We start from the raw sequence: 23,432 nt of genomic DNA on the forward strand, positions 1-23,432 counted from the left end.
GGATGGAGAAGTCAAGGCTAGAGGCAGAAATAGGAATTCTGTAGCCATTCAGATAGAGGAGATAACAAAATGGTGGTCAAGGAGAAGCCCCAAGGGGATGAGGCCAGTCAATGAATAAACAAGTATTCAGAACCTACTCTGGGTTGGGCTGGGGGTACAGAGAGAGGCAAAGCCCAGACCTGCCCTCGGGGAGCTTCCTGACCATAGGCAGGACAGACAGAGTAGGTGGAAGGCATTCAGAAATGGGGAAGTTGAAGCCGTTTAGGAAGGAGGGCACCCACAGCTGGAGTGATCAGCAAAGACTTCATGAAATGACTCCAGGCCAGAATGAAGAATTTCTCAAAAGTAATCTAGAAAAGAATAAAATCTGGCATGAATAATAATAACGAACCAGATTCCATTTCCTCTGTGGGAATCCTTGAAATGCTCCATTTCTTTCTTTCTTTTTTTTTTTTGCAAGGCAATGGGGTTAAGTGGCTTTCCCAAGGCCACACAGCTAGGTGATTATTAAGTGTCTGAGGCTGGATTTGAACTCAGGTACTCCTGACTCCAGGATTGGTGTTCTATCCACTGCACCATCTAGCTGCCCCAAAATGCTCCATTTCTTAATGGGGTTTCTTTGGGCACCGAATGGTGGTGAACCTCCACAATAGCAGATTTTTAAAATAACATCTCTGACATGAAAGAGTGGCAAAGAAGGAATGGCAGAGTCAAAGAACAGTCAGATGCCAGTCAGAGGCCCTGAATGGCCCCAGCCTCAATTCCCTACCTCCAGTAATAGTGACTGTCCTGGGATGAGCTCAAACACAGGAGGCAGAATGTTAAATGGTGCCTGATCCACAAAGCCGACGGTAGCAACAGCCTGCAGGAAACAGAGATGGTACAATGATGGGGGCCAAGGAGATGGATAGACTTTAGGCAAGGCCTCCCTTCCCTCTTCTCTCCCCAAACCCATTTGGTTCCTTCTAATGCCCCCATGGAACACGCCCTAAGCATAGGCAGAGCTGCCCAAGGACAACATGGGGGTGCAACTCACCCTGAAGCTGGGAGGCGGCCAGGAAGACTTGGGCATGATGCAGAATCTGCCCTTGCTCAGTCCCACATTCTTGCAGATGAATCCAGTTATCTTTACTCCCCCAATGAGGCAGTAACCGCAGTTTAAGACTGGAGCCACTGCAATGGTCACAGGAACAAGATAGAGTCAAGACCTGAACAATCCCAGTCACTACCACTTACACGCAGCCTGGGAAGAGACCCCAAGAAAGGAGGGGGGCCTCAGGAGTATGGTTGACTGGCTAGGTGAAGGAGCTGCCTGGCAAGACTATGTGGTTAAGAAGTGATGTTTGGCCTTCATTCTCAAAGACCGTGACACCAGGGAGGTGAGGCCATGCCAAGCACATGAATTGGATTGGAGTGATGCGGAGTTGTACTAAGTCCCCGACCTCACTTTCTTCTCTGGAGCCATCTGGGTCCAGTGGTCAGAAATGAAATCAGGATGACTGGAGATGCCCGGGATGTGAGGCAATCAGGGCTAAGTGACCTGCCCAGGGTCACACAGCTAGAATCAAGTGTCTGAGCTGGATTTAAACTCCTATCCTCCTGACTCCAAAGTCAATGGTCTCTCCACTGTGCCACACAGCTGCCCTATATGTGCCTAGAACTAATCTCAACTCCTCTGGGTAATCACCAGTGTTGGAGGTGGTGAAATAGCAGCTACCCTCAAGGCCAAGGAAGGGGCTGCTTCCTAATGGAAGAGAAAGGAGGACTGCAAAATTCTGACTAACATAATGTGAGCTAAAGAATGCCAAAGGGGCTGGTGCCTGAGGGTCCCCAAAAGGGACACCATGTTCAGATGAGGAGTCTCCTCCAGAGCCTGGGTGGGGTAATTCCATGGGGGGAAGCACCTCTTTTCCTCAGGAAAAGTGCCCCCCCATACTCCATATAATAAAAACAGGATTGTAACCGATGCAAATCTTCAGATAGTGACCAACGTTTTCTCATTTTACTTAAGATCCTGTCAGTTCTGGGCTAGTGACCTGGTAGGCCTGGGACTGACCACTTTTCTGGGACAGACTGATTAAAATTACAAAGATAAGCAAGAAAAATCAAACAACATTAAACATCTACAATGCAAGGTACCAACTGATCTGAAAAACAATTGGCTAATCTAGTGCCCCCCAAATTCACAAGAAATGGAGTTATTTGTTTCATGTGGGTGAAAACCTTAGTTGATTCTTAATCATCAACGATGAGCACCTTTCTCTCATAGGTTACTTGTAATTCTGAATCCTGAGTCACCTTCTGGGTGAGAGAAGAGTGGCAATCATTTTAAATTGCCTCAAGTGAAACAATTAGGAAGGGTTAAACCTGTTGCCAACCCAAGAGTTCGATGGAGCGAAAAACTGAACATAAATTTTGGGTGGCCTCTGCTCCTCCAGTACTAGATAGAACTGAGTTTATTTTGAACAAGAAAAACAGCAGAAAAAACCCAAAGGAGGTCTGAATAGCGTTAGCATTAAGGACAGACCAGGTAACAGTCTTCCACAGGACTTGGAAAAGAAGACTGCTATCTTTGAGAGGAATCCGCAGTCTTAATCTAGGTTTTCTCATTAAACGCATTCCATTTCTTGGAGTCCTTTACACTCCCCATTTCTTACTTCACAGACATATTTTCTGACATCCCTGACCCTGCATTTGTTAAGCCATTCCTCAATCACAGGGCACCCCCTTGTTTCCAGTTCTCCATTGATCAGCACCCACCCTCCCCGCAGAGGCAGTCTGGCAGAAGAGATCAAGAAGAATTGGGTTCACCCCTCTCAGTGACATTAGCTGAGGGATTCTGGCATGTGGGATGATGTTAGGTCAGCACCACTGACTGAGAGCCAGAAGGACCTCAGAGGCTCTTGATTCAAACCCCTGATTTTTCAGATGTGCAAACCAGACCTAGGGCACAGCAGGATCAGAATTCAGAACCCATCTGTCCAGGACCTGCTCTCATCCTGGGCACATCTCTAATTCACCTCCCCAGCATCCCACCCCTGCTCAAACCCATACTAACATGTCAATATTGGAGGTGGTCTCCTGGCTTGTAAGGGGATCAGAAGGGTGTGGACTGACTGAGTCTCCACTAAGATAAAATCATCAAAATCTCCAAGGCTATCAGGAGCAAAACGGATGGTGTATTGGCAGACCATCCCAGGGGCCACCGATCCTCCTTTGCTCGGGAACTTTCCTGGCAGACAAAGACAAGCATTTGGATTTCCAGTCCCCACACCAGGAGCTCCCTAGGATTGGGGTTGCATGTATCCTAGGCTCGGGGAGGGGGGAGATATCCAGATAATCCTGAGGACCAGCTGTCTCCAAAGAAGGGACTTCTGTCCCCAGGATATCTCAAGGGACTGCTGGTCCAGGCAGCCCTTATGGGGGGGGGGGGGGAGAAGGGGCAGCAGAGGAGCCAATACTGCCCACGGGGAAGGGAAAAGAACAAATCTTGATTAAGCATCTACTCCTGAGGCAGACTGCCATTACTGCTCTGTTGCCACTCACCAAGGGCAAGGCCTCTGTTTCCCCTCAAAGCAAGACATGTGTCTGGCTAGCTGACTGCTAACAAGTGGGGAGGCAGGATTGTTAAACCCCCAAATTGCTGCACCAATATTCCCACCGGTCTGGGAAATACTCCAGGGCTGATGGGGGCTGGGCATTCCTGGGCACAGTGGCTGAGGCCAATATGAGAAAGATGCCTGGGCATCATGATCACATCCTGGAACCTTTGGGGTCTGAAGTGAGAGATTCAGCTGCCTTGGGAAGCCCCCAGCCCCAGGTGTAGCTGTCTTGATTACTGGGGAGCCTCTAGTTACTGGGGGGCAAAATTCTCCAAGCAGAGAGGGCTTTTCCCACTAACAAGGATGGAGCCACCACGAGACAGATTCCCACTCACCTAAGCTGAGGGAGAAGAACTGGGTGGAAGGTGGGAGGATTCTCAAGTGGCGGCTGGCAGATGTGATATTCTGCAGCTCGAGCACAACCTGGGTTTATCATTTTAAGAACAAGAGGGGAAGCAGAGGTTAGGCTGAATCGGGATCGGGTCTGGCTCAGAAGCTGAACTCTCTGGGCCAAGCCCAGTAACCCCACACTTTCTGCCATCCCCCACAGTCCCTGGTTGACCTCATGGATCAGAGGCCTGGGACAGACATGGAGGAGTTATGGAAAGCCCCAGGACGTGGTCACATGGGGCCACAAACCCTTTCCCATCTCCTACCCCGACTCCTCTCTTTTTCAGGTCCTGTCCCCCAGCATTGCGTCCAGATGCTCTCCTGCACAGAAGCCTAACCTGGCCACTCTTTCATCTGGGTAACAACCTCCATGTCCACCCACACTCCCAGGGAGGTCTGCTGCCCATCTCTGTCTCACAAAAAGAAATGGAATCTGCCCAAGAGGTCACAGGTAACAGTGGCCCACCACATCGTCATGACTGCCATACCCCAATCCCCTCACTGTCCTCACATGTTATTGCCCCGCACAAGTCTTGGATCCATTGTGGCCTAGCTCCACTTCTGGGGCCAGTCACACAGACTCACCTTCTGGTCACTCCCAACTTCAGCTCTCCAAATGTTTGTTAATTTGTCTGTTCTCTATCAACTCAGGCCTGGTGCCAAGACAAGCGCCTTCCATGATGCCCTCCTAGCATTACACACTCAAAACCCTTTCTAAACACTTAGTACCCCCTTGCTGGATGTTGCTCTTGGAGGACATGGCCTCTCTCTCACATATCTGTGACCCACTTTATCTTGGAGCTACCCAAACAACATGCAGTGAAGAGAGAGCGAATGAAACCCTAACTGCCCTCAACGACATGCTGCCAGGGCTGTCATCCCTTCCAGAACCTCAGATGTTTGGTTTGCCCTCAAGTCCTTTTTTGGGTAATAAATTAAAACTGTTACTTTGAGCTGTACAACATGGAGCTTCTTACAGGTTTCCAAAGGAATCTCAATTCTAGTCTTCTGGGATCAAGGAACAAGTCTACACTCCTTCCATCCCCGTGCCCTCTTGCTCTGATGGCCATCAAGTGGATATCCAAAACTGAAGAGACCACCAAGAGACCCTTTCCCAGCCCCAACTCCCATCCCCAGCCCTTCCTGGGCCTCCTCCAGCCTCTCCAGAAAGGACACCAGGTGTGGCTGCACCATGGATCACTGCCATTGGAGGTATTTTTCGATGTCTGGGTGGGTCTGGCTTCGCCCTATCTATAACTCCCCATCAGAATAGTATGGCTTTTGTCTGGCCCTTGAGTGACCATGGTTCAGAAGGAGTCACAAGGAAGCAAGATTTCTACCTCGTAAACTGGTCCAACTACATAATCAGTAAAAAAAACCACTGATGGCTTAGCTAGAAAAACTGGAGCGTCATCAAAATTTCTGGAAGGAAACAGGAAAAACAAAGGTCTGTTAGACCCAGACAAACACCCATGCATACATGTAATGACACACACATGTCTGTGCCAGCCAACATCTCCCCCCAAGAGTTGCCCATGCCTCAAACGGCAGCCAAGGCTTGCCTGGCTCAGTTCCTGCCAGAGCCACTGCTCTCCTCCCCCAGGGTGGCAGTCTATTCTCTGGCTGTGGACTGACATCCATAAGGTGGCATCTTTGTCCAATTTAGGGGGCACCCAGTAGGGGTCCAACAAATGCCTGCTGGATGCCTGGGAGAAATGAGCCACTGGCAGAAGGGCCAGGACTTCTGTTTATTTCCTGGTCCTGTCAGATCGGGAGAGGACTCAGACTGGTGGAAGCAGGGACACAGGCTCCGGAGACTGGCTCCCAAGGGCCCCCTCCCCTTCTCATAGGGTGCATCTCCCAGACTGCCCGCCCAATATCCTCTCTGCAGCCCTCCTTCAACCCAGCCAAAGCAGAGCAAAGACACCCTGGAACAAAGAGACGCCAACAGGCCTTTATTGATCTTGGGCTTCACATGCTTCCCAGACAAACCTCTCACTGAACTCAACACTCTGTTCATCTTCCACGGGTCTTGTCTTCTTTAGAGGAAAGAGGAGGGACTTGCCTCCATCCACAGTGTTAGGTGGGTAAAAGCGAGGGTTCTTGAGATATTTGTGCTGGTCCTCAAATCTGGCAAGAAGCTGGCGCTCCTTGACTCTCTGGGCTGTGTTTAAATGATTCATCCACATCTTATTTTTTGGCCCCTGGGATTTCTGGGAAACAAGCAGAAGTAACCTATTCAAAACCTCTCCAAATAAGCTTCTGGGGAGACGCTGCTCTGGGCTACTGGCCCAGACTCAGAGCCCCCATGTGTAGCTCCACTCCTCCCCACAAAGATGTGTGGGATTATGGGTTCCTCTGTCTCTCCCCTCACCACCACCCCCAGACGACCTTGGGAGCCATCACCGAGAGGTATTCGGGTGCCTACCTTGACAACACTGATAGTTTTCTTTTGGAGGGTTGAGCACTTTGACAGGGAGGACAGGGATACTTTTGAAGGGATGGCTGGAAGCTTCTTGCAGACCTTCGCTAACATTTTGTGAGCTTTCTCTATGGCTATACTGTGCTGTCTGCTGCTAAAGGTCATCTTGGTGCACTGTGAGATGATCTCTCCTGTGGCTCAAAGGAAACCAAGGTCATCACTGAGGGAAAGGACAGAGGGAATTCCCCGGCCTGCTGACAGAGAGGCTGGTGGCTCCTTGCTCTCCCCGAAATGCTCTGTCCATCCCACAGGAGTGTGACGTCCAGGGTTTAGGGAGCCTTAGGGGATCAGAGATGTTAAAGCAAAGAAATCCAGAATTCCAGGCTCGTTCTCAGCCTCCCTGTGAGGAGAACACACTGCCTTCCTTTGGAACACAAGCAAAGGGGGCCGTTGCTGTGGCATGCGTCACAGAACAAACAGGGGTTTCCTTTAGGGACACACCACAGGAATTCTGTCAAAACATGACTTTAGAGCAACTGAGTCAAATTCATTTGCAATTTTTTGTAGCAAATACAGCTTAAGGAAAGACTGAATGACATGTGTGACCTCTCTCTGCTCCTTTAGAGAAGTGGGAGAAAACTGCAAGAGAACAGTACATACAGGTCAGCCTTTTTTGACACAGTAGTTTGCTGGAAGTTCCCCCATTTTTATTCTTTATTATAAGGGACAGTCCTTGAGGAGGCAGTTAGTGGTGAAGGGTAAGGACAGAATGAGAAATGGAGATGATACAAGAGCAAAAGAGAAAGAAGGCTTTATTTTCTTAAAAACACATAAGTATGGAGCAGCTAGGGGGCGCAGTGGATAGAAAACCAGCCCTGGAATCAAGAGTGCCTGAGTTCAAACTTGACCTCACACACTTAATAATGACCTAGCCGTGTGGCCTTGGGCAAGTCACTTAACCCCATTCATTGCCTTGCAAAAAAAACCCCTAAAAAAATAGATATTGCCTAGCTGTATGACCTTGGGCAAATCACCCCATTGCTTTGCAAAAAAAGAACACAAAAAATAAATCATGCTAAAAAAAAAACCCAGCATCTAGGCAGCAAATGGCTGGTCTCTAGAGAAGCATGGAATAAATTACAGGAACTGATGCTGAGCAGAGGGAACAGAACTGAGAGAACATTGGTCACATTAACAACAACATTGTGAGTTGATCAACTAAGAGAGATGCAGCTCCTCCCAGCAGTCCAGAGACCTAAGACAACTGCTATGGACAATGCTATCCCCATCCAGAGGAAGAAAAACCTACAGAATTTGAATGAACACGACATTTGCTTCTTAAAAATTTCTCTCATGTTTTTCCTTCTTGTTTCAGGGTTTTCTTTCTTTTCCCTTAGTCCTATTCTGTAAACATTTTAAACACAAATGTCTATGTAGACCAGACTGTTCATCATTGAGGGAAGAGGAATGGAAGGAAATTGTGTAACTTATAAATATGCATGATCCTGGATGAAGGTTAAAAACTTTCATGACAAGTAACTGAAAATATAAAATAAATATCAATTATGAAAAAACCACATAGGCAAGTGAGCAAAGAAGAAAAGGCCCAGCAGATAAATGCAGAAGCTATTTCCTTTCAGAGTTTAGCGTGACTATGATTTCTCTAAGTAGGGGAGGTTGGAGGGGAGCTCATTCACTGCCTGCAGGGGTCATGCCAAGATGGCAGTACCCTGGGAGAGCTTTTACTTCTACTACCCACCCAAACAAATCATGTCACTAGCAAAGGCCTTATAAGTGGGGCTCAAGAATCTCAAGAGGGGAGAGAAATACCAAGCCTCTGGCTGGAGAGTCCCTGATACGTACAGCTGTGTCTAGCCATCCATTTAGATGAGACTGAAATTCAGGGACATATCAGGGTACAAGGGGACCCTGCTCAAGGACTAAGGCCCCTCTCGCTGAGCCCTGGGGAATGAATGTGTCTCAGATGGGCTCAGAAAAGCCCCAGGGGCTCTCTAAGTGGGCCCTCTTCAGGTGAAGCCCTTAGGAAGCAGCCTCAAACCCTGACCTGGAAGATCCCCCAACTCTGTCAGAATGGTGCTAACCAGCAGGTTCCCACCTTGGCTATGCTTTCCACTCTAGGATAGGCAGGGCCTCAGCCTCAACGCCTCATTGGGGTAAGTGAATGTGTGGCTAGCCGCATCCTACCCAAACATCTCCTGCTTAATAAAACAGCACAAGTGGACAAATACAAAAACTTCGCACAAACCAAAAAGTAGAAATTTCTGGAGGTAAAGTCCACATTTGGGATGACAGACCATCCCACAATTCTTTGCCCATCCTGGCTGCTCAAAAGATACTCAGTCTTCCACGGAGATGAAGCGGCCAGAGGACTTGGGCTGGTGGTCCGTGGGAGAGCAGCTGAAGCAAAAAGGGTGGGGAGGGGATGACCCCAGGGAAGCAGAAGGATGAAACTGAGCACTCCCAAAAGAGAACAACCAAGAAAGAGAGGAGGGATGTGGGTGAGGAAGAATGGAGCGGGGGTGGGGAGGGAGGAAAAGGGGGAAGGGGGAGACACAGAGAAGGGAAATCGATGAAGTGGACCCTTTGACCCCCCTCAGGGTTAAAGGTTCCTTAGCGAGACCCCAATTTTCAAGCCTTCCAGGGAAGTGACCTTAATGACCCCAAGAAGAGCAGCATTGATGGCAGCTGACATCAGCAGACAACCTCCTTCCACACCTACACCAAAGACTTGGCTCTTCCCCAAGTCTGTGTTGGCCCATGGCTCTAGAGCGCCTCTTCTGTCGAGGAGACCCCCTGCCTGTACTGTGCAGCCCATGCTCTAGGACCCACATCCTTGTCCACACACTCCCTGCAGGTCAGTGCTCCCATTGTCCTGAGGACAATGTCCTCACCTGAGGACAAAGCACCCAACGACCAGCAGAGAAGGTCAAAGCACAGCGGACTGAGGCAAGGAAACGTGCTTTCTGAAAAGAGTCAAGAAGTGTTTGGGTAGAGAGATCCAAGGTGGAGACCCCATCAGCATCCTGAAGAGCTGACTCACCCCATCCAGACTGAAGGGCACTCCACCGTGCTTTGTCCCCGGGGTGACCAGCCTGCCTAGAACACCTCCTCCTCCTCTTCTAGAGGAGCCTGCCTGAAAGGGATGACTGGGGACAAACGTCACAAGGAAGGAGGTGCCGAGACAGGATTGCTCCCCAGGTCCTCTGCCCCATGGGCACAGGCTCATAGCAAGCAGCGTCCTAGAGATGAGAGAAATCATACCTTTAGGGGCTAGGGAAAAAGGCAAAGGGTCATGGACATAATCCTCAGGACAAATCAAATTGTTCTTCTTTAGCAGCTCATTATCCACACACCATCTGAAGGTAGAATTCACTGGAATAAAGAAATAAAGAAACAGTTAGGAAACAGTGAACAAAATGAGCCGATGCCTCAAAACTGGGCTGAGGGTTTCCCTCGCTGGGCTGATGCTGAACTGATGGCCAGGGGACTCTTCTCAGAAGGCCTTCTACTGAGGGCCTGGCCCTATTCTTCCTCCCTGGTGACCTTCCATCCAGACTGGGTCCCATGCCTGAACCTCACTCCCTTCTGAGCCTCCATCACCTTGGGGTCTTCCAAGACCACTCCCAATGGGATCTGCCCATCCTGCCTCTAGCTTGTGGTCCCAATGCCAACTGATCATTAGGTCAGTCCTTTGAGAGAGGAGGAGACAATCACCTCTTTCCTCTAGAAGCCTCCAATTTAACTGGGGGGACAAATCTCAACATGAAAAATGAATTACAGTCAAGCCAGCTCTATGCTGTGTAATCCTGCTGGGACTCCCAAGAGATGAGGGCAAGAAGGATCACTGTTGGCTGGGGGTTGGGAGGGGGGCAAGAAAACCTTCAGGGAAACACTCAGGCTCTGGGTAAGAAGGGATACCAGACACGTTGAGGCCCACAGGCACAGACCTGGATGCAAGAAACAGGCAGAGCCACTTGCAATGCCAGGCCAAGGAATTTGGCCTGGAGAAAGAATACTAATAACTGAGCAAAGAAAAGTAAGTTGCTCCCGCTGTGGGCTCCGCCAGGCCCCATCCTGTGGCCATCAGTGGTGTCGTAGGTTGGTCACTCAGTGTCACATCCTGGAATCCCAAGCTTTGCCCCCATCTAATCCCTAATAGGGTCCTGAACCCCCAGTCCTTTACTTCTCAGAAAGCTCCCATGATTCTGCAGAGGAAGGAGCAGGCAGGGCCAGGGAAGCATCCTCTTGCTAACTACCCTGATCTCTTGGGGAATGGGGGGGTGCTAAATGAGGAGACTCAAAGAGTGGGCCGCCCCACCAGGGTTGGAGCTCTTTCTGTTTGTGCACAACATTCAGGTCCAGTCATTGTCAGTGTTGTTATTGGGTATTAGAGGGCATCCTTGGCAGCAGACCTCAGGTGGGCTCTTCCCATCCCTAGCTAAAATGCCTACAGCACCTGGGGAGCCCTTCAGAATCACTCTGTCATTGGAGCTTCACAAATGGAAAGCAGGGACTATGATATGGAAACTGAGGCAAATAAGGGAGAAGTAATTTGCCCAGGGTCACACAGCTAGCAAGTGTCTGAGGTTGTATCTGAACTGAGGTCTTCCAGACTACAAGTCCAGGGCTCTAGTCCCTTTGCCACCTTGCTGTTCCAAGCACTAAAAAAAAAAAAAAAAAAAAATCAATGTCCAGGTGTGCTCTGGGGGATGAGCCCAGAAGCATCAGGCCCAGAGATGGCCAGGTCTTGCTGTCCTCTGCCCTGCCTTGGACAGATCAGATCTAGGCGGCTTCAGCCCCACACTTTAGGGGCTGGGTCCAGAGGAGGCTGGTTGAGATGTCAGGGCCCTCAAAGCCAGGACTCAGGAAGTCCAATGGCAAGAGTTGGGGAAGGCACAACATGGATGGGGATGGGTGGTAGCTGCCTTCAAAAGCCTCCCTGAGCAGACTAGACGGTTCTGCCGGCCTCTCTGGAGTCTGAGCAGCTTTGGCAACTCCCAGGAGGCTCCAGGAAAGATTGCATTTGGTCTTTGGTCCCAACATGGGTCCAGCTCGACAGTCTGGACAAGAGCAGGCACAGAAGCCATACCTGGAGGCAGGTGGACATGATCAAATCCCTTGGCTTTGATGTCGTTCAGGAGCCTTTCTTCTTCTGCCAGGGCCCGAGCCCGGGCCTGAATGATATGCCTCTCTACCATATCTGCGTCTGCCAACTTCTGTGTATAATCATCTCGAAGCTGGCACAAGAACAGGGAATGGGACAGAGACACAGTCATGCCTCCCTCATGTGGTCTGCCCCAACTTAGCCCCATGACTTTATGTAAAGGGCAGAACCATCTGCCTGCTGCAGTTCAGGGCTAGGAGAGATCATTGGGCACCTTGTCTCCCATCCTGCACATGGGGCCCATAGCCCAGTCTTTCCAAGCCAGTGTGTTGACGGACATACAGCCCTGGGGGAGAAAGCCTGCCTCTGACAATCTGTGTTTGGGGTATCCCACTGTTCTTCTAGGTCTAAATTGGCAGTATGGTGCCCCCCTCAAATTCCTAGCTCCATCCTCTGGGGCATCATCCTCAAGGAAATGGGACCAGGCTCTTGTATCTTCATTTTGCCAAGTCTGGCAGTACTTGGGTGTGCTGTGGGACAAGAGGGTCATGTGTCTGACACTGCCCATCCCTTGGGCAGAAAGGGCAAGACTTGAGGCTTCAACCCCCCAGCTGTCTTTTACCTGAGAAGTTGACCTTTGCACTCAATTACCTCATCTCGATTACATCATCTCTTTTTTTATTTTATTTTATTATTTATTTATTTTTTTTCAAGGCAATGGGGTTAAGTGGCTTGCCCAAGGCCACACAGCTAGGTAATTATTAAGTGTCTGAGGCCGGATTTGAACTCAGGTACTCCTGACTTCAAGGCCAGTGCTCTATCCACTGGGCCACCTAGCCGCCCCAATTACATCATCTCTTTAGGCCTGGCACAGCATTCTAGCTGAGCCTGCCAATATCTTGGCAGAGTCTCCCAACTTAACAAAGGACAAAGCGAATACTTGTAGCTGATACAAAAGGAGAACTCCAGAGGCTGAGGCTCAAAAGAGAAAATCTATTTATAAGAGTAAATAGAAAACCATGCCATGGAGTTCAAACCTCAAGTTTGCAGTATAGGATGTGGGAGATAACGGAGTTCAAACCTCAAGTTCCCATATAGGATGTGGGAGATACGGTGAGAGAGCAATTAGTGTGAAAAAGTCCTTGGGGTCCCGGTGGATCACAAGCTCTGGATGATATGCACCCATAAAAAAGGCCAAGATGATCTCTGATTGCCTTAAGTAGAGACTGCAGAGGATAATCAGGACAGATCCCTTCATGGAGAAATTAATAAAATAATAAAAAATTAAATCCAAAAGCCTAAAGGATGCCTCCAAGTGAGATACTACCAAGTGGCAGTACACGGATGGCTCTAGATGCAAATCTAAATGAAAGAAACAAAGGCTGGGCCATTACGGCTACAGGGAAGAGAAAGAAACAAAAAGAAACAGAAATATGAAGAATAAAAGGAGAAAAGGAACTACCGGTTTGTGGGATACCAGGCCCAAGTTAATGCAGTGCTGGGGGGGAGGGGAACACAAATCATCCTCCTTTCTGGAAGCTTTCTCTGATAAAAGACGTTCCCAGAAAACAATTTACATTTGAGCAGCTGCCCAGTTGAGGGATGGGGAAGTGGGTGGGGAGCCAAAAGCCCTGAATGCGAGCCCTGCCTCCCACAAGGAGCAGCTTGGCGGGCACAGGAGAAGCCTGCGAACCAGCCTCTGCCCCCTGGCACGGGCTGCTCCGGGGTATGGGGGAGGCCCAGAGGAGCCAGTGGGGTAGACGCCGCGCCCTCCGCCGGGAAGCCCGCTCCCCAACGCTCCCTAGGATCGGGGCCGCGGCTCCCGAGTACCAGATGCGAAGGTCCGGCCGCGGGGCCGGGCCGGGCCGCGGCCGGGGGGCCCCCGCTCTGGCCCTCCCGGCCGGCCTCCCCCCGGGCCCCCGGCCGCGGCTCACCTTCTGCAGCTCGCCCACGAACTTGCAGTGCCGGGGGCTCTCTGCGCCCCGGGCCCGGATGAGCTGCGCGCCGACGTGGCCCCCGATCACGTCCAGGGTGTACAGGTTCCTGAAGAGGCCCGTCAGGAGCGGGGAGATGTCCTGGGGGGAGCGGCGCTGAGTGCGGGGCCCCCCGCCAGCCTGTCCCGCCCAGGGGGCGCCCCGGGGGCCAGGGGAGGGCGGGGGCGCCCCGGGGAAGGGGGCGGGGAGGCCCGGGCACCTGCGTCTGCTCGGAGGCCGGCCGCAGCCTCAGCATCCCGGGCTCGCGCTCGGGCTCGGGCTCCGGGACCTCCTCGTAGTCGCCCGCGCCGGGGCCGGGCTCGGCGTCTGGCTCCGGGCCCGACGCCGACCCCCGGGCCGCCTCCAGGCCCGGCCAGGCCGGGCGGCCCGGCGGCGGCGGCGGCGGCGAGGAGCCGCGGGCCTCCATGCAGGCCGCCGAGGGATCTCCGTGGAGACCGACGCCGCGCCGCGCCGCTTCCGGGCCCGCCGCTTCCGGGCCCGCCCCTTCCGCCGGCCGCCTCCAACGCGAGGCTCCGCCCCGCCGGCCCGCCGCTTCCGGCCCCGCCCCGCCCCGCCCTCGGGCCGGCCCGGGCCCCGCTGCGGGGCGAGGCCGCGAGGGGGCGCCGCAGGGAGCCGGGGCTCGGGCCCGCGGGGGGGGGCGGCGTGGGCGTGCGCATGCGTGCCCCTCGGGGGGCGGGGGAGGGGAGGCCGCGGCTTCCGGGAGAAGGCCCGGCCCCGCCCTCCTGCTTCTCCCCGCGTGAGGGGAGGGCGGCGGAACGCGCGTGTCCGCGGCTCGCCGGCCCCGGCCCCGCTGCCTCGGGGCGCCGCCGCGCCCCTCCCCGCGTGGGCAGCCGCGGAGCCGCTCCCGGGGCCACGCTGGGCCCGCAGCCCCGATCCGGCGCCGGGGAGGCGCCCCGCAGCCTCGCCGTGCCCCGCACGCGGGCAGGGGGCGCGGAGGCGCCGTCCCGGGGGCACCACCCGCGGAGCTGGGCACCCCCCGGGGACTGGCCCTGGCGCGTCGGGTGGTGACTGACGGACTGCATCGCTGCCCTCCTCCACCCCGGCGCCCCCCATAGCCCCCCGCAGGCTGGCACAGCCCCCCGCCACTGGGTCACCGCCCGGGACCCGCGCCTCTCTCCGGCTCCCAGGCCTCCCTCTGATGGCCCCACTTGGGACATTCTTTTTCATTGGCTTTTCTCAAAGAAGTATTTTTTCCTCTTCTTTTGACCCGTAACTGGAAGAGAAAAAGAAAACCCTCGTAAGAGATGGAGCTTGTCAAGTCCCACAAATGTTCCCTCCCGTCACCCCGGGATCTCGTGTCCATCTGTGCCCTGGCCAGAGACGGGCATCAGCTTGGTCTGAGGGTCCCTTTCTGCCGCTCTACAATTTCCAGGCAGGAAATTTCTGGGGAGGAGGAGGAGGAGGAAGAAGAGGAGGAAGAGGAGTCCAACTTGGGTGGCAAGGGGAGAAGGGCAGGTTCTCCAAGGTGGCCGGGCAGAGGAGTCTAGCGACACTGCGCAGAGGAACCATGACAAGCCCAGCTCTCTGTAGAAGGGACCCCGGAATGCCAGACACAAGAGGGGAGCTGGCAGGGTCGGAGCACCCAGCCAGGCCAGGGGCCAGGGCCCCCTCGTGTCCTAGGCCCCCTCTGCTGTCTGGGGAGACCTGCGGACACCGAGCTTTCGAGCTGCCAAGCATTCAGTCTGCTGCAGGCTTCCAGTGGACTGACCATGGTGTTCAAAGGCCTAGAAGTCTCTTTTATAGAGAACGCACCCAAGGCAAGCGCTTGCCCAGAGAACAGAAGCAGGACAAGAACACTCAAGGTCTCTCTGAAGAACTGTGGAGCCCATTGGGAGACATGGGAGTCGCTGGCCCAGGACTGCCCAGTATGGCATGCCCTCGCCAGAAGAGGCACCGTGTCCTAGGAGAGAAACTCAAAAGAAACATGAAATGTCTAATTTGGGACCAGCTTCCCCTGAATGTTCTCATGACCTGTTTGTGCCTGATCTGACCCCATGGGTTGGAGGAGCCTGGCACTCGAGGCTGGGCAGGCTTCCCAGCAGAGCCTGGCCCAGCGTTGGTCCCACTGGACCCCCTAAGACAGATGGATGCCGATGCAGTAGCCGAGCAGAGCATCCTTTAGTCTGGGGTCACCGTGATCTCCTATGCATCCCCTTGTTTCACCCACCTCACCCCTGAGTGGGAGCACCAACATCCTCACTGGTCTCTCTCCCAGTCTCTCCCCTCTCTGATCCGACCTTCAGACAGCTGCCGACACGATTATTCTTATACAGTCTTTGATGATGCCAACCCCCCTTCCTAAAGAGAACCTGCAGGTGCTGCCCCAGACCCTTCAGAAAGAGACAGACGGGAGATTTTCTCAGCATTCAAAGATCCACAGTCCATCTCTATCCTACTCTTGTCTCATTCTGTTCTCGCTTCTGCACACCACGATCCGTACGAACTGGTCTACAGGATGCACTGACCCTCCGACTCATTCTTTTCTCTCCTCCAGTCCCCTCCTTCCAGACTTCCCCCACCCTCATCCCTGCCGATGGAGCTTGTCCTGATTCCTTAGCTGGCACCATCTCTCCCTCTGGGGGTCCTAGCATTTGGAGCTGAAGGAGCCTTGGAGCCCTAGAGAGCCCAACCCCCTCTCTTCGCAGATGGGGAAACCAAGGCTGGTGACGATTGTTGGACATTTCTCCCTTGGACATAATCCTGTTCTGATTTTTTTTCTTCCATGTGTGTGTGTGTGTGTGTGTGTGTACACACACACATGTGCATGCTCCAGTGAGAGCCTGGCACATAATAGGCTTAATGTTCATTGATGGACCAGCTGCTCAATGCGAAGCTCCCTGAGGGCAGGTATGGCGTCTGCTTCTTCTAGGAAGGAGCTGGCTTTCAGTCAGAGGCGGCTCCACACTGACCACCTGGGTGACCTTGGACCAGTCCTCAGTCTCCTCATCTATAAAATGGAGGGGCTAGATGAGAGGACCTCAAGGTCTCTTCCAACTCCAACTCTGACAAAGGGTTGAGTGGGCTTGGTTCAGCACCCCTTGGAGTGAGCCTACAGTCGTGGGAAGACTCTCTCGAGTGCAGGCTGAGGATGGACTTGGACCCAGGGGCGGCATCACAACCAGACCCAGCGCTCATCTCCATCATTTCCCCAGGATGAGGAAGGAGGCCTGTTCCTGGCCGGGAACTTCTGGAAAAAGAACATCAGCCTGTGAGTCTGTAGGGGACATCTGCAGGGCCAGAAGCTGGGGCTCCCTGCCTGCCCAGAGAGGAGCATGCACAAGCCCATGGATCTACATGTGTAAATGCAGACACAGACACACTCAAGCACACAGATACACATACATACACACACATACTCAACACAGACACATATATAAACAGACACAATCACATACACACGCACACACTGCCAGACACTCAGACACACGCTTCTAACAGACCCAGGCTCCATTTCTTGCCTCAGAGAAGCCCATTGGCTTGAGCTGTCTGGGTCAAAGATGTAGAAAGAAAGGTTGGGCTCTGCGCTTGGGCTGAGGGGTGTCGGGTGTCACGTGTCGCAGCCCTGGCAACGGGGCCAGAGTAATGACTCACAGACACATCCATTCCTGGGCAAAATATTTTCTCTTTTGGAGCAGCTCTGAGTCATGCTGCGAGTCCTCCGCAGCTCCCCCTTCCCAGAGCCCCTGACCCAGGCCTGCCCAAGGACACTGGTGGGAGGGGGCAGGAGCCAGATCCCTCCTTGCTCCCCACAAGTTGGCAGAAAGATGAAGTTTCTTAGGAAATCAGCATTCCCAGAGGCGCTACAAGGCTGGAGCAGGAGCTGTGTTCAAGGCTGCCATCCAGATTCGAGAGGCTTTCTTTCCTTCTCTCCTGCCTGGCCCGGCTCCCCTGCCCACAATGGGCCGACCCCAGGCAAGACTGAGCCAGCCGATCTCTGTAGTCAGGGGCTATGGCTGAGCAGGGACAGGACCTAGGCCACAGGTCCAGGGGATGGCTCTCCTCCGCCAAGCACCCTCCCCCATTTCTCTACCCAGCCTGGGCCTCCTCTTTCTCCAGGATCTCACACCCTCCCGGTTGGACAAATCAGGTGGCCCCAGTCTGGTAGTCCCATGCCCTAGGCTGTTTTCTGGTTCATCCTTTCAGAGGATCCTCCCAGCTCCTTCCCACCCAGGCTCAGCTGCTGAAAGGCTCCTCAGCACCACCCCTCCCCACAATCTCCACCCAGCCACCCCCTGGAATCCAAATAGAAGCTACTCTCTTACAGGTCACTTCTCACTCCACCGAGTCAAGTCCCGTACCCCCTTTAGAAGCCTTCCCTCTGCACGGAATCCTCTCCTGCCCCCGCCAATCCCTGCCTGCCTCCTCCTTCTGCCCTCTGTCTTGCTCTGTCTGCTCCATATTTCTGTCTCTGACTTTCCCCTCTCCATTCCATTCCCTTCCTTGCCAATGCCACCCATTGATGATGCCTTCTCTGTAGAAGGCTCCAGAACCTGGACCAGACTACTATGTTTCACATCCCAGCCAGTCAGCTCTGAACCTCCATGACCAATCACTTGTTTAGGTCCCTTCACCACCCTCCAAACTCACTCACTTGAACCTCAAAAATCAAGTCCAAGTTCCCATTTGACAGGGATGTCAAATTTCAAAGGTTGGGTAACAAGGTAATATCTTCATGCCCCACCACATGGGGGGGGTAGGGCATGCTTGGGTCTTTAAGCCAGCAACCAGGTTGGGCTGCATTCTTTTCTAAAACCCATTTTCTGCTTTCTGCTGTGCCTAATGTGGAGGAAGTGAACTGAACCCATGAGAAGGGAAGGATGCCCCTTCTCTTTTCCCAGCCCTCCCCAAGAGATGAGGCCTGGAGGTATTGTTCTGTCCTGTGTTTTGTCTATATTTCTGGTGTTAATCCCACAGGTCAGAGAGTGGAAGCCATGGTGATCTTGGAACCAGGATTGGAGGTAGGGTTGTGGGTGCAACCAGCTAGTCAGCCTGGAGAAGCCAGATGCCCATGACTTGAGCCCCAGCAGAGCTTGGAACCAGGACTGTGTATCCCTTGTCCCCTCCCCAGTCAGTAGCTCTGTGGGAAAAGACCAGGTGTGTCACTGGATCATCCCAGAGTCAGCATCCCAGAGACCCCTGGGCTGGCCATTGCTCCCATGCAAGTATTGTCTCTCCCAGTAGACTCTAAGATCCCTGAGGGCAGGGACTCTCATGTTTTGTACTTGTATCTCTAGAACTAAGCATATAGAAGGCACCCAATGAATGCTTTTTAATTCATCTGTCCATCCATCCATCCATCCATCCATCCATCATCCATCCATCATCCATCGATCCATCCATCCCTCCATCCATCCATGTATCCAACTCTTCATACTCAAAACTGAATTCAACATCTTCCCCCTCCTTCCACCCTGCCCCTACTTCCTCCTGATTTTCCTTGGAAATCAATAAACTTCCTACCTGAGACCTTAGGAACAGCACTTCACCACCTACAAGACAGGAGAGATGGATTCCATGATCTCCAAGATCTTTGGAACCATCCCAAGACAGCAATCTGATATATTATGCATGTACATTTATATCAAACATATCTCCATATTAGGAAGTAAAAGAATCAGAACAAAAGAGAAAAACCATGAGAAAGAAGAGTAAAAGAATTTTGAGTGAAAATAATCTACTTTGGTCTGCATTCACACTTCTCTGAATGTGAAGAGCATTTCCCATCACAAGTCTTTTAGAATTGTCTTTGATCACTATTTGAGAAGAGCCAAGTCAATCATAGTGGATCATCACCCAATGTTGCTGTTCATGTGTAATGAATTGGTTCTTCCCACTTCAGTCAACATCATTCATACGTGACTTTCCAGGCTTTTCTCAAAGCCACCATCATGATTTTTTAAACGGTGTTCCATTCATAGACCACAATTCATTCAGCCATTCCCCAATGGATGGGTATCCCCTCAATTTCCAATTCTTTGCCACCACAAAAAGAGCTGCTGTATTTTTGGGATACAGACCTAGCAGGAGTATTGCCGGATCAATAGTATGAAGTTTGATTGCCCTTTGGGCACAGTCTCAAATTGTTCTCCAGAAGGGTTGGATCAGTTCACAACTCTACCAATAGTAGTGCTAATTATTATTGCTAATATATTTGTAAAATACTTAACACCATGGCTAGTACACAGTAGGAGCTCTATAAATGCTATTATTGTTATAGTTGTAAAGCACTTAGCAGGGTACTTAGCAAATGGTGCTTAAATAAATGCCTCCTTGTTTCCTCATGAAGCTTCTCTGCATATGGAGCTAAGTCTGCTTCTTGGCAGCTTCCTCTGATGGGTCCTAGTTCTGTTCACTGGAGCCCTTTCCCACATGGCAATCTTTCACATCCTTGATAGAAGCAGTATGGGAAAGGAAAGGGTGATGACTCTGAACTTGGAACATCCGGGTTTGAATCCAGCACTATCATTTACTAACTCCCTGCAGGACCTTGGACAAACCCCTTTCCCTCACTGGGTCTCTGTTTCCTTCATCTGTGAAATGGGTTAGGAGGTGGTCTTGAGGATCCCTTATAGCCCTATGTGTCCTCCCAACCAGAAGCAGACCTCCTTGTCTCTTTTGCATAGGTGTAGATGAACACACATGCTTTCTGGTGGGGAGCCCAACCTTCTTGGAGCTCACTAAGAACCCACAGGCTGAGAATGGACTTAACCCAGATCACTGGGTCTCTGTTGCCCCAGACTCTTGCTGCCAGTTTCTTGCCTGTCTGGCTTCCCCACCTGACTGTAAGTGGCTTAGGGCAGGGATGAGTCTCATCTTGCCTTCCTCATAGTGATGGGCGCATGTACCCATGTATGCAGTAGGTGTTCAGCCAATGTTTGGTGCCTCATCATTTGATAGTGAGAAGGGAGAGATGAGAGGGAGCCAAAGAAACAAACTTTGGCTACTGTCAGTCCTACAAAGCAGCCTTGGCACTTGGGAGGCGGTCTCAGTCTTTGGGGCCATAGGGTCAGGAAATCCTACTTCAGTCTGCCTCAAGTCCTCAAGCAAATGGCAAGGCTCCCTCTATCTTCAGTGAGTCAGTGAACCTGGCAGGGCTAGCCCTTGTTTGCAGCCCTTGTCATAATTCAATCTGCTCTGCTCCAAAGGGAGCAGTTTTACAGTTTTACAGTCTGTTCTCCCCTCTGGGGTGGTGCCACAGTAAAAGGGGGGGGCAGCTTCATCATCTCACCCAATCCCTGCTGGTTCCTGAATCTTGGGAGAATTCACACTCATGTGCTTGGGGTCTGTGTGTGTGTGTGTGTGTGTGAGAGAGAGAGAGAGAGAGACAGAGAGACAGAGACAGAGAGACAGAAAGAGATAAAGAGAAAGGTAGAGAAGAGACAGAGACAGAGAGTTAGTTTCCCAGAGCAGGAGACATTTGTGCTGACAAGGATTCTGAGGGACATGAGTTGGGAGTGAGTGCATTCCAGTCCTGGGGACCAGCCTGCATAAATATATTATCTATCCTTCCCTCCCTCTTCCTTCCTTTCCTACTTCCTTCCTTCCTCCCTTCCTTCCTTCATCCATCTATCTGTAGATTCCCCCCAGTTTTCTAGTCTTCCTCTGATAGGAAGAGGAAGAAAATCCTGAGAAATAGAGACCAAGCTGAGGCTGATATTTTTCTGGCCCTTTCTGGGTCCAAGCTAGGAAGAGCTTAGCCTGGTGGCCTCTGGGAATTTCAGTGAGTCACCTTGGCTAGCCTGCCCACAACTTCCTTTGAGGAGGAGGCTCAGGGGCTCCCCATCCTCTGACAATGGTACTGTGGTTGGTGGCCCTGAAAGGGGTCACGGGGCCTCTTCCTTGAGCGACTTCATGTAGTCGCAGAACTCCAGGCTCCGGCATGCCCCTGTGTGGTCCCAAGCTGGGCCCTGGAGGTTGGGACTGGGAGTGAGAGGTAGTTTGTTGGTGAAGGGAGCAGCCCTTTCCTGCCACCTGCCTTTCCCAGGCAGCCCCCAGGTTCATTTCTATGGGATGCCACTGAGAAAATGATGCCCATTTGACAGACAGGTGAAGAGCCTGAGAGGGGCCGGGTGACCTGCCTGGTCTTGGCCAGGGCTTCTGAGCCCCACGTTAGATTTTTCCTGTGGCCCTGTCTCTCCACCATCCCAGCCAGCAGCCTCAGAGCCCAACATAAGAGCCTGGGTCCTGGACAAGGCCCCTGAGAGCATGGGAGGAGGCCTCTGGCTAGAGGTGGAGGGGCCTGAGAGCAAGGACCAGGCAGGAGCTCCTGAAGCTCCTTCCAGGCCGGGAGCCGGGCAGAGGGAGAGGAGGGCAGGGCTGAGGCCATGCCAGGCACTGGCTGGGCACGGGGGCCGGCTCCCCACAGGGCGTTCGGTGTCTCGCCTGGCCCCTCAGCTAATGAAAGAGTCGGGGCTTGTGGTCGGGGTGGAGAGGGCAGGGGCGGCTGCCAGCCCGCCCGGGACAAGGCTATTCTCGGCTCTGCTTTGGGCGTGCCCCCCTCGGACAAGGGCTCGGATGAGCCAGGGATGAGCCAGGGACAGGAGGGGCCCAAGCCGAGACCCCCCCCCCCAGTCTGGGAGTCTCCCCTGGAAGAGGACCCAGTGTCCACGCGTGCGTCTGAGAGAGAGGGGTGGGGCAGTCCGGGGGGCTGCTGGGCAGGAGGCCCCTGGGCCCCCCTTCCCCTCCCAGGCCGCCCCAGGGCGGGGTGGCCTCCCTCCGCCTCCTCCCTCCGCCCCCCGGTCTCCCCGCCTCCTCTCGCTGCCGGCCTCAGGGCCGCCTGCACCCCCGGCCCGAGCCGCTACCATGGACTCCAACGGCGCCTGCCCGGCCCTGCGCGGTGAGCCCCCGGCCCCTCCGGCCCGGCCCCCTCCTGCCCAGCCCTGCACCCCCTCCGGCCCGGCCCCCCTCCGGCCCGGCCCTGCACCCCCTCCGGCCCGGCCCCCTCCGGCCCGGCCCTGCACCCCCTCCGGCCCGGCCCCCCTCCGGCCCGGCCCTGCACCCCCTCCGGCCCGGCCCTGCACCCCCTCCGGCCCGGCCCCCCTCCGGCCCGGCACCCCTCCGGCCCGGCCCTGCACCCCCTCCGGCCCGGCCCCCCTCCGGCCCGGCCCTGCACCCCCTCCTGCCCGGCCCCCCTCCGGCCCGGCCCTGCACCCCCTCCGGCCCGGCCCCCCTCCGGCCCGGCCCTGCACCCCCTCCGGCCCGGCCCCCCTCCGGCCCGGCCCCCTCCGGCCCGGCCCTGCACCCCCTCCGGCCCGGCCCCCCTCCGGCCCGGCCCCCCTCCGGCCCGGCACCCCTCCGGCCCGGCACCCCTCCGGCCCTGCACCCCTCCTGCCCGGCCCCCCTCCGGCCCGGCCCTGCACCCCCTCCTGCCCGGCCCCCCTCCGGCCCGGCCCTGCACCCCCTCCGGCCCGGCCCCCCTCCGGCCCGGCCCTGCACCCCCTCCGGCCCGGCACCCCTCCGGCCCTGCACCCCCTCCTGCCCGGCCCCCCTCCGGCCCGGCACCCCCTCCGGCCCGGCCCCCTCCGGCCCTGCACCCCCTCCAGCCCTGCACCCCCTCCGGCCCGGCCCCCCTCCGGCCCAACTCCCCGCATCAGGGTGGGCGCCCCGGGGAGGGGCCGGGGTCCTGCGCCTGTGACTCCGCGTCTGCGGGGCTGGGGGTCCTGCGCGCGCCTCTGCTTTCGGGGGGCAGCCCCCCGCCCCCCGATAGAGGCCATGGCCACGTGAGTGGGGGCCTCCCCGGGTGTGCCTGGGGAGCTCCCCGGACAGGGGCAGGGGGTCAGGGGGACCTCTGCCCGCCCAGCTGGGAGGGGGCAGGCGGGGCTGGGGGAGGGCCCTGTTGGGGGCCAGGAATGCTGGGGAGGGGCCCGGGGAGAGATCCCGCCCCTTCCCCTGCCTCCCGG

General features: G+C 54.3%; 1 protein-coding gene and 1 long non-coding RNA gene across 2 annotated transcripts in view; both read right to left on the minus strand.

Moving 5' to 3' along the window:
- Positions 1-13,855, minus strand: part of DLEC1 (DLEC1 cilia and flagella associated protein) — a 59,330-nt gene extending 45,475 nt beyond the window's left edge. Inside the window, exons 1-11 of the mRNA XM_074199256.1 lie at positions 13,733-13,855; positions 13,474-13,614; positions 11,525-11,672; positions 9,697-9,807; positions 6,421-6,605; positions 5,985-6,205; positions 5,333-5,414; positions 3,938-4,025; positions 3,059-3,232; positions 1,037-1,173; positions 770-862 (exon numbers count right to left, since the gene is read on the minus strand). Coding sequence (XP_074055357.1) covers positions 770-862; positions 1,037-1,173; positions 3,059-3,232; positions 3,938-4,025; positions 5,333-5,414; positions 5,985-6,205; positions 6,421-6,605; positions 9,697-9,807; positions 11,525-11,672; positions 13,474-13,614; positions 13,733-13,768 — 1,416 coding nt within the window. The 5' untranslated portion in view covers positions 13,769-13,855. The remainder of the gene's footprint in view (positions 1-769; positions 863-1,036; positions 1,174-3,058; positions 3,233-3,937; positions 4,026-5,332; positions 5,415-5,984; positions 6,206-6,420; positions 6,606-9,696; positions 9,808-11,524; positions 11,673-13,473; positions 13,615-13,732) is intronic.
- A 751-nt stretch (positions 13,856-14,606) lies between these two features.
- On the minus strand, positions 14,607-17,672 carry LOC141496672 (uncharacterized). Its single transcript, XR_012471078.1, has 3 exons — positions 16,992-17,672; positions 15,286-16,720; positions 14,607-14,746 (listed from the first exon to the last, which is right to left on the minus strand). It is a non-coding gene; the product is annotated as an uncharacterized LOC141496672 (long non-coding RNA).
- Between the last annotated feature and the right edge of the window lie 5,760 nt (positions 17,673-23,432).

This window comes from Macrotis lagotis, chromosome 8 (assembly GCF_037893015.1).
Source record: "Macrotis lagotis isolate mMagLag1 chromosome 8, bilby.v1.9.chrom.fasta, whole genome shotgun sequence".
Classification (NCBI taxonomy): Eukaryota; Metazoa; Chordata; class Mammalia; order Peramelemorphia; family Peramelidae; genus Macrotis; species Macrotis lagotis.